This window comes from Colias eurytheme, chromosome 11 (genome assembly GCF_061535395.1).
Source record: "Colias eurytheme isolate Ceu_HAF_F1 chromosome 11, ilColEury1 Martin Lab GWU primary, whole genome shotgun sequence".
Classification (NCBI taxonomy): domain Eukaryota; kingdom Metazoa; phylum Arthropoda; class Insecta; order Lepidoptera; family Pieridae; genus Colias; species Colias eurytheme.
Genome location: NC_142990.1, coordinates 9,939,171 through 9,950,018, shown reverse-complemented (window position 1 = coordinate 9,950,018; position 10,848 = coordinate 9,939,171). Strand labels below are relative to the sequence as shown.

Sequence of the window (10,848 nt, the reverse complement as noted above, 5' to 3'; positions counted from 1 at the left end):
TAGACATTAGAAGCGTTAGTTCTATAAAATATATGAAGATTTAGTATAAGTTTTATTAAAGTTAATAAAGGCATGATAAGAATCTCATATCTAATGTTACATGTTTATTATTATGTAATAATTCAGATAAATACTTTGGAAGGCGTATTAGTTAATAAATAGTAAAAAAATGTTAAATATCATTTGTAAATTGTAAAAGATTTAAATAAGTAGTCAACAATTTCGGTCAAATTATATTTATTAAAACTCACAGAGAGGTTGGCATAATAGGAAATTGCATATACCATTATTAATTATTGGATTTTGAAAATTATCAAGTTTGCTTAATACCATCAGAAATGTAAGAGTTGTATTTTATTTAGTTAAGAAAAAAATGATACCTAATATCTTATAGGTATTTCTATAAAACTTATATACTTAAATGTAAATAAAATACAAAAATCGTGATGTAAAAAAATTATAATTATTCTGAGCTCAATATATTGAGACAGGATGTTATGAGTCTTATATGTAACTTAAGTATAAACAATTAGTAAACAAAACTATTTGTGATATTCGTACGGTGAAGCCTTAAATCTCTGATGGTATTTGCTGTCAATAAATATAACAATTATCTAATTATAACTAACCTAAATTCGAGATTGGAACTAAAATATACACAAAATAAAATGCATTGTTAATAACAATCTACTATCACTAGGATTTGATTCAAACAATTGCTAAATGTTCAAAGTGTGATTTAAAAACTAAATTACAAAGGTACGTTGGATACAATCAGTAAAATTAAGTGATAAAATCATAAATAAATAATTACTAATGTGTAATTAAAATAAATCCCTGTTCAACGTAAAGTATAAGTACGCTAGTTGGCCGAGTAGTTACAAAAATGTGATACTAAATGTGTGATTAAATAATAAAAATAAGTTTAACGGTTAAACTAGTAACCAAATAAACAACAAAGGCAGAATGGATAAGAAAACTGCTGTAATATTATAAAACTAATTTTTTTTTTAAAACTCGCAAAAAAAATTTTAAGTAGATAGTTGAATGTTACAAAATAATGTTGAATAGCAACATAATATCATAATAATAATTGTACACAACACAGAACAGTTATTTTCAGGTTCCAAAAAGCATAGGCAAAGGTGAAAATGTCTATCGCTTATTTGTAATTTGAACTGTAACAGATCCTACGCGCTCAATTTCAGAACTTAAAATAAGTCAGTTAAATTTTAATAAGTACGATTAAATAACTAAACACGTATCAAACGTGCAGTATAATTTAACGAATCTGCGTATATTTTGTTAAATGGAACTAATCATTGACCTACAAAAATATCTCGGCTCAATTACCACAAAAAATTAATTTGTACCACATATCATGAGCCTTTGTCTAAGAACACAACATATTGCGAGAGTATCACAGGTTAATTATACAGGTATATTCCGTAAAATACGTATATTAAGTCACTTTTGAAGTATATATTTAAAGCTACCTCTTCAATTAATAAGTAAAGCGAATGGGCAAATTCAAAAGTTGTTTATTCATTTTCAAATTCGCAAAAATATATAAGTCATTAGACATAGGTAGATTTGACTTATTACCTTTTTTACAACTACCAAACTTTGGTAATATGTTTTGTTACCGAAGTATTAGACAAAACATATTTTACACTAGATTTTAAAAGCACGGATTTATAACACGACAAAGAGTTATTCAATAGGTACCATATTTACCGAATCATACATAAGTTGTGACATTTTGTAACAAGAAAAAAAAATATTTTATACAGCATAAAGCCAAAAAACAAGGCAGTCCAAAGGTTTAACTATAATGTCTGTGCTGTTTGACCATTACTAATAGGTATATTGTGACCATTTTGTACACTGGGTTGTGTGGACTTCCTTCCCGCTCTTTCTAGTGTGGGGTCGGTTAACAACCAAGCTGGTCGATATGCTATGTGACCGTTCACGTGGTACGCTAGAGACGGGTTTGGCAACGTGTTATATGTATTACCTATTGATGTGTATCTGAAAAAAATATCAGTAAGTATATAAATTATTCTGGGTTTGTTGGCGATCTTAACTACGCTAATTTAAGTTATAATTGCTGCAATAATAATATAGATGGTTATTTTATTCCAATTTCTGGCAAATTCACATTAATACGTAGTATTTTGGCAGTGAAAATTTTTCAAACCAATGAATGTTTGAAACTATATATATTTTTATCAGATCTATATTTTTGAGGGAGCGTTGAGTAAAAATATCTTACCCTATATCGTAAAGACTGCAATAAGGCACATGTCGCTCGTGAATATACGTCCAAATTTGATGATAACTCCAATTTAACAGTGGTGATACTCGAATTACTTGAGGCCAGGATGGATCTGTTTTCTGAAAAATTAAGGAGGTTTAAAATGTCGGTATAATATGATTGAAAAAAAAAAATACAAACCTTATGTTTGCATACCTACTAGATGTATAATTGCGATAAATGATAAATCGTGTACTAAATATTAGCCCCTACAATATCTATAATTATTAATTAGATATTATTATTATTAATGACAATGATCTCATTGTTTTTCAAAACATTTGCCTTATCTTTACAAAGTAATTCGTGACATCAATAGAAAGGATATTTCTAATAACAATACCTGTAGAAAGTTCATATTTTGACTATACGGATCCGTCCTCCTCGTTCCCATTAAACAGGCCTTGAGTCTTCTATCGTTTTCTAGAATATTTTCTAAGACGCTTTTCATTTCTCCCTCAACCACTAATAATTTAATTTTATAATGCGCTTCAATTTCTTCTATAAACGTTTCCATTTCTCTAAAGGGGCCATTTGAACGCATGTATATGACTTTCAGATCTTTTGCTACTTCTTCTTTGTTAAATATATCCTTTAATATGTTTATTGTGAGATCTAGTAGAACTGTGCAGTCTTTCCCGCCGTTGAACGATAGGAAAACTTCGTCTAACCTGAATTGCGAGAAGCATTGCCTTAGTATCTGCAAAAAACTAAGTATCATAGACTAGACAAGTACAATATTATTCAATAAGAATAAAACTTCTTCAATAAGTAGGTAATTAACAATGGAGATAAAATTTCTCTATTCTCTATCATCTTTACATATCTATAAGTATTCGTACAAAAAAAAATAAAACACATGACTCTACAAAACCCCTCCTGCAGCGTAAAGCTTTGCTATCTCTTAAAGCTCGATATTCCTAAATTAAGTTTCGATAAAAATTAAAAATTTACGCACCTGTTCAGATTCTGCTATCACAGTTGCTGTGTCCTCATAATTTGTAATCACATCGTCTCGCTTCGGCATTTTGCGTACTGGAACAAATACCAGACTGTTATTACAAAAATAATCACAAACTGTGATCATTGCGTCAGTCAACTGTAAAATATATGACTAAAATGAACATTGCGCCAAAAATCAATGACTAATGCATCTAGATTAGATTATTTTTTTAAAACAATCCCAGAACCATGGACGTATAAAAAAAGACGGACGCCGTATTACGAATAAACAACGTGAAGCCACCATAGTAAGCTAGCGATCGTGTAAAGACAATAAACACGCACACACTCTCATCATAGTAAGCTAGTCGGCCGCCATTACGTCGTGAACTACCGACTGATTAACTGCGTCACTGTTTCACAAAAAATATTTAAAATGCCGTCTTGCGTGGTTAAATGGTGTCGCAACAGTACAATTTTAAATAACAAAACACAAGGGATTACATTCCACAGGGAAGCAAGTTATTTCTTTTATGTTTTAATGACAAAATTACTACGGCAAGATTTATAGAAAAAAATACAGCCGCCATTGTCATCAGGACAGCTGTTGCCATGGCAACATGGCACACACATGGATGTTTCGCCGCCATTACTAGGCTTCACTCAATGTTTAGGCGATATACCGTCCGTCTTTTTTTATACGTCCATGCCCAGAACGTTATAGAAAAAAGATTTAATCAGCCGTTTATACGAAAGTTAACGTTTACTCCAGGACATCGATTTATAGGACATGTATTTTTCAAATTATTATTTAACCGCTACTGTTGATTTTCAGTGCAGAACTACGAAGGTCAAGCAATTTTAATAACACGTTATCTGTTCTTCAAATATAGGCTCTTGGAATCTGATAAGATTAATCATTTTCTTTTCCACAGATCCAGTCGTCAGTCGATATATCTGTAATAGACTACAAGCCCGCATAGGAAAAAAATATGGGTCAAATGAACCACCAGGGGACATATCTAGAACGATAGAAGAGCAAAAAATAATAAGATTCATCACTATGCCGTCACTTGTAAGCTGTCCAACTGAGTGCAGATGAGAATTGAAAAGTACAGGTAGACTCGGTAAATTTTGGTCATATATTTTTGTACGGCATTCTTAACCATCGATAGATCCATTAAAAATAATAAGAAACCGCTCAGTGCCGTACAAAAAAGGTGGTCCACCAAGTCGGAATTTTTATTTAATTTCCGAGAGTTACCGGGGGTAAATTTGGTCATTTGACCATGTACGGCATCTGTGTCATACTATTGCTATACTGCTTTTAATCCATTATTCCGCAACGCCGTACAAAAATCATGGGGACAAGGGGAAAAAAATCGAGAGTTGTAATCCCCTCTCTTTCCCCACTCCAGGGGGTCATTTGACACAACACGAAATAAATTTATTTTTAAAGTATTTTACGCATAGATAATATTTTTTCATGTGCCGTACATTTTCGTTGGTTCAAAGGGGAAAAATCTGAAAAAGAAAAAAATCCATATAACGAAATGTTTGCTTTATATTTTGATAATAAAATATAAATATACATTAATATTAAGAAGCTCGAGGTGGTTAATTATCACCTTGGAAAGTCGGAGTCAGGTGGAATGGACTCCGTTAAATTGATGAACTAATAAAAAAGCTATGAACGAAAAGATGTGAATTATATGCAATCAGCCCATGAATACAGGTAAAGTCACAAGCAAATGCTAGTAATATATACATATTCAAAATGTACAAGTAAAGCGCTTTCAAATGATACCAAACACGGCATATTTATCTTAACTTTATTTTTTTACTCTGTATGTTTTGTCCGCTAGAGGGCGCCACATTAGACTTTGTGAAACCCCATATAGACTTTAGCTAGCTGGTCGCTAGTTATCCAGTGAACAATTCAGACGCTTCTAATGATATGTCATTTGTCGAATTCTGATAAGTAGTTTAGAAGTTACGAGGGAATAGATGAACATACATACATGACCTGTCAAAACCATAACCCTCCTTATGCTTTGCCGTAGTTGGGTAAAAATATGTTAATGCCGTACTGTATCAAATGGCCATAAAGCACCCTTAAAATTGTAGCTTTCGTCGCTTTCATCAGCCTAAAAGATGTGGTCTGCACAAAAATGTACGGCATCGTTTTTTCCTAATTTATCTATGTTAATACTATTTAAAACAACGAATAAAGTGTAGAAAACTATTATAATATATCATTAATCTACGATGTTTAAACTTTAACAAAATTTCTGGTTTTGCATTTCTCTATAACTTTTTTTAGAACGGTTTCTTTTGAACGGCAATACTATACAACAATTGAATTTTACAATATCATGTTAAAAAAAAGTTCCCGTACAGGGTCAAATGACCTTACAGCTCTTTATATCAAGAATTCGATGAAATTAAGATGATTATTGGTATACATTTAAAAGAACAATTATTTTTTGACGGCATTGTTTTTAATAGTACTTTTGAGTGCTAGATAATGTTTTGGAACCGAAGCCGTACTTAGTCAAATGACCCCCTGGAGTGGGGAAAGAGAGGGGATTACAACTCTCGATTTTTTCCCCTTGTCCCCATGATTTTTGTACGGCGTTGCGGAATAATGGATTAAAAGCAGTATAGCAATAGTATGACACAGATGCCGTACATGGTCAAATGACCAAATTTACCCCCGGTAACTCTCGGAAATTAAATAAAAATTCCGACTTGGTGGACCGCCATTTTTGTACGGCACTGAGCGGTTTCTTATTATTTTTAATGGATCTATCGATGAATATATGACCAAAATTTACCGAGTCTACCTGTACTTTTCAATTCTCATCTGCACTCAGTTGGACAGCTTACAAGTGACGGCATAGTGATGAATCTTATTATTTTTTGCTCTTCTATCGTTCTAGATATGTTCCCTGGTGGTTCATTTGACCCATATTTTTTTCCTATGCGGGCTTGTAGTCTATAACTATAAAATTAGCAAGCAATCTAAACATTAATGGACGTCCTTCAATACTCATCACTTTTGTTCATCATGCATTGAAATCTTAATAAGTATGTAAATTAATGCTATTATCTTCATGAACGCATTACATTTTAGTGCATTATTATTGAAACAACTAAAAGAAGCTATATAGGTGCGTCTATCCGTGAGTTCTAAATTTACCTGCATTATCAGAAATAAGGAATCACGAGAAAAATAGTTAAAATACCATATCACATCGAAAATGCCATTAATTTTAGTAAAATTGGATTTTCATCTGTGAAAAATCGCATAAGTTCTGGTGCATTTGTTCTACAGATTAATTCGATTCAAAAATAAATAAGAGATATAGAGCAAATAAATAAGTATATATTAAATAATTTTCCTAATTAATTTAATAAGCGATTTAGGTATTTCCTAAAAACTATCTATATAATATTTATCAATTTCAACAAAAAAGTGTATAAGTAATTTGCACTTTTGAACATGTCTTATCGATTACCACCGGTTCGGGAAGCAGTTTTTACAAATATCCAGAGAAGAAGCAGGCAAGAATCTCTGGAGTTGTTCTTTTAAATAATTTTACATAATATGCATATATTATGTATGATATCATCTTTAAAGTTAAAATTAATACGAGGATTTAAGTAAAAAATTACTCTTTCAATAATTATTTTACCATGTGTATGTGGGCTACTCATTTCATTACAGGTCAAGCGGCAAGACAGGCACGCGGTTGGTTACAAATAAATTAGAAATCACATACCTCCCTGAAATTTATCGATACAAGAAAAGGTACCACGTCAAATTACTCTTTGATAGCAGATTGAAGATTTAATATCTGTGTGATGTCAGTCTGTAATCGTGGATTTGATTGAATCACGCGCTGATTGTCGTAATAGAAATTGATAAGTTTAGTTTCATGGCCATGGACACGAGTAAATAATTTGACGAAAAAAAAATTGAAATTAAATAATTTATTTAATACATGATTTAAATTTTAAGTATTCTATTGCATCTTATTTTATTTTTGGACCTATGAAATTTTGTCAACAGCAGAGTGCTGATATGAGCTGGATACAACACACAGGCAGAGGTCGGAGAAGCGGAACTTGGAGATGTACAGATGTTTTTTAATAGGACACAATATTTACATTATAATTTATATTTAACTTATATCGTCATGGATTTTCCATTGTACATTTTCAATTTATGTACCTACTTATATTTTTTTATTTAAAAACCTCCACAAAGATTAAGACAAAATTTATAACAATGATGCATATAAAACCAGAATATAATTTTACATTGAATTCAACTATGTACATATATCATTATCTCTATAATTCATCTTAGTCTGTCTAATTTCAAAATTAAATGGAATGAATTTTTATAAAATTTATTATTGATTTTCTTATACTTAGGTACCTATAATTATAATAAACTAGCGGTCCGCCCCAGCTTCGCCCGTGGTACATGTTTACGTTTTCTCTACATAAGAACCATCCTCGTACTTCAAGGAATATAATAAAAAAAGAATTATTGAAATCGGTTCAGCCGTTCTCGAGTTATGCGCTTACCAACACATTTTACGATTCATTTTTATATACAGTATAAACTCTATATAACGTCACTTAAGGGACCGTGCATTTTTCGACGCTATAGAGAGTGGTCGTTAAATGGAGAGAAAGGGAATTGCATGATTGGTCCAGAGACAGGAATATTATTTTGACATTGCCTATGAAACCATGTTATCATCGCTTGATCAAGGTCTTCATATTGAGGTTTCTTCAATTTTTTGGCAGATCGTCCATCTTCTTCGGCATGCAGAATTTTTTCTTTATTTTTCTACAACTGCATTTCTGAGAATCTTCGGTATGTCAGTAAAAAAGAATGTAAACAACTACATTTTCATTGATTTCGGCAACTTAGTCAGTACTTCCTAGTCCTAGTTCCTAGTTGTAATGTCTTATTGTGGTCGTTAATTAGAGTGAGCGTGATGCTATATGGAGTGTATTATTGTATAGACAACAATATAAACCAACCAAAGTCGAGAAATCTTGACGTTATACGGAGTTTGACGTTAAATGGAGTGTCGTTATATAGAGTTTACACTGTATATAAATTATGTAGTCATAGTCATACAGTAAAAACATATATGTTATTGCAAGATACTAATGGTATTATGTGTGAGATTAAATTAAAGAAAATGGTTAAAGAAAACAAGTTTTAATATTTCTTACACTTAAAGTAACACTGAATGCTTTTTTATTATAGCCATTTTAGACTCCTGGTTTACTGATTTTAAATTACATTTACATTAATGAACTTTAACATTACCTAACAACTTTCTTCACTTTTGGCTTTATATTTAATTGCACAATCAATAATTATTCTTATTTAAAAATATAACACTGTATTAAATGCTTAACATTTGTCAAATCCATTACAAAACAAAATTTATTAAAATAAATTTAAACACATAGTTTTTTCACTGGTGGCTCATCACTTTCCACTAAAACCTTCTTACTTAGCACCTCTTTAGTGAGTTTAAATGTTACTCTCATCATTTCTTTTTTCGGTGAAACATTTCTCACATTGAACACATCAATTATATTCTCCGATATGTCCACACCAATGTTTGTTAATACCATTTCCTTAGCGGTGCTCACTGGATTGTCCCCAGTTGCAAAACAATACACATACACTATTATATCATTGGGTATGTTCTCACACAGTTGTTTATCAACCAAACCATTGAAATACTTCAGAAATTCAACAGCTAAGGCTGGTAAATTCATTGTGACATGAATCTTTGCTTGGCTCTCTAATTTGTGCGTACCATTACATAAATCTATAATGTATTGTTTGAAGATATCAGAAATAAAATCTTTGCCATCCAAATTGTACATTTTAATGAGGGATTTGTCAATTTTATTCTGTTTTGCATTATGTTCCAGCCACTTGTAAGAGTCGGGATTCAAATCATTTGCAAATACAATACTATGTCGCTTTGCCGCTGGTATAGCAAATGGGCCTACACCGCAGAACACGTCGAATAGAACATCTCCTGGCTTTAAGAATGACAATATCCTTTCATGCTCCTTTCCCAATCTAGGGTTCCAATACACCTTGGAAAAGTCAAACTGAAAGCTACACCTATTCTCTTTTACAGTCACCAGAAAGTCCTCATCTCCAGCAATTACCTCCATTTTGAAATTGCGATATGTATTGTCTATTATGTTGCTTTTGTTTACAACTGTCCTGCACAGCTTGATTTTGTCGAGAAGAACTTGACCAATGAGTTGCCTATATTCAAGCAGATGATCTCTTAAATTCAAATGAATGATATGCCCGATTTGAGAAAAACTACTGACTATTTCTTCATTCTCTGGCAGTACTGCTTTAAACACTGTATCAATCTTCAAATTGTCATAAGTGAGCTGAACATCTTCAAATAATAAATAATCTTCACTTACTTCGTTTAGTTTGAGAGCAGTCCTGTCTGTCTCAGATATGTCTGTCCATTGTGCAATTTTTTCTGGATGGCAAAAAATTTTCTTCTTTTTAATCGAATCGTCCATTACGTAGTCTTGTACGGGCTTAAAATTTTCCATTTTGAAAAAATAATTCTTCATTATTTTACTTGTTTTGGCAATCTTGTCTTCAGTCACAACAATCACTGGCACACGCACTTTTTGTATGAACTTTTCACGATCCAAAACACGCATACCACGAACACCAACCGGCATCAATGAAACCTTCGATTCGCACATTTTGCTGGTAAAAAAACGTAAAAAGTTTCGAATGTGGGTTATGGTCATAACTCAAATGAATATAACAGTTAGCATACTAACCTAGTCCAAGGTCAACACACTTGATTAATATCAGCCTCTCATTGAAGATTTGTCAAACAGTAAACACACTGTATTTATAATATTTCAGAAGATCGAAATAAAGTTTATTTGAGTAATTTTAAAATAAACACCAAGCAAACCTAGAACTTGCGTGAAACTTCGACTTGTCAATTTGATTTGAGTATAAATTTGACAAATGAGTAATGACAGATTGTACAGAATGAGACAGTTAACTTTAATATTGCCACCTTGCTAAGAAAATAATTATGAAATAGTAGAAAATTGCAACAAATATTTTTTTACAAATGTACTATGTACCCTTTGAGTTTTAATTTAAATATGTAAATACTTAAGGTATGATTAGCGGTGTGAATAATAATTATTGTGATAATATGGCATGAGATTTTTTTTCCCTGTATCGTTTCCGGGTGGTTTCCGGTAACCGGTTACAGTGTTTCTAAATACAAACTTCATTCTGATTTGTTAAGGTTGGGTCGCCTAAGATCGGATGTGACATAAGATCGGATGCATGGAATAACTCGCAAACTAGGCAATATTGCACGCCTCATAAGCGAAGCGTTGAGGTGGGTACTACTGTCACTTCGCGCAAAACATCTGATTTTTCAAACTTAAAATGTCTTTATGTATCATACATTGCACTTGTAAGATAATACATACACACACATATTAAGAAAAAACACTATTTTTAACGT

General features: G+C 31.8%; 2 protein-coding genes across 2 annotated transcripts; both read right to left on the bottom strand.

The window, feature by feature from the left end:
* Positions 1 to 66: 66 nt before the first annotated feature.
* Positions 67 to 3,348, bottom strand: LOC149904812 (bifunctional FAD diphosphatase/FAD synthase-like). Its single transcript, XM_090107557.1, has 4 exons — positions 3,276 to 3,348; positions 2,661 to 3,017; positions 2,276 to 2,397; positions 67 to 2,031 (listed from the first exon to the last, which is right to left on the bottom strand). Exons 1-4 carry the CDS (start codon positions 3,342 to 3,344, stop codon positions 1,830 to 1,832), a joined length of 750 nt encoding a protein of 249 aa, XP_089963683.1. The 5' UTR covers positions 3,345 to 3,348; the 3' UTR covers positions 67 to 1,829.
* A 5,323-nt stretch (positions 3,349 to 8,671) lies between these two features.
* On the bottom strand, positions 8,672 to 10,311 carry LOC149904811 (tRNA (guanine(37)-N(1))-methyltransferase). Its single transcript, XM_090107554.1, has 2 exons — positions 10,136 to 10,311; positions 8,672 to 10,058 (listed from the first exon to the last, which is right to left on the bottom strand). Exon 2 carries the CDS (start codon positions 10,052 to 10,054, stop codon positions 8,753 to 8,755), a length of 1,302 nt encoding a protein of 433 aa, XP_089963680.1. The 5' UTR covers positions 10,055 to 10,058; positions 10,136 to 10,311; the 3' UTR covers positions 8,672 to 8,752.
* Positions 10,312 to 10,848: the final 537 nt, after the last annotated feature.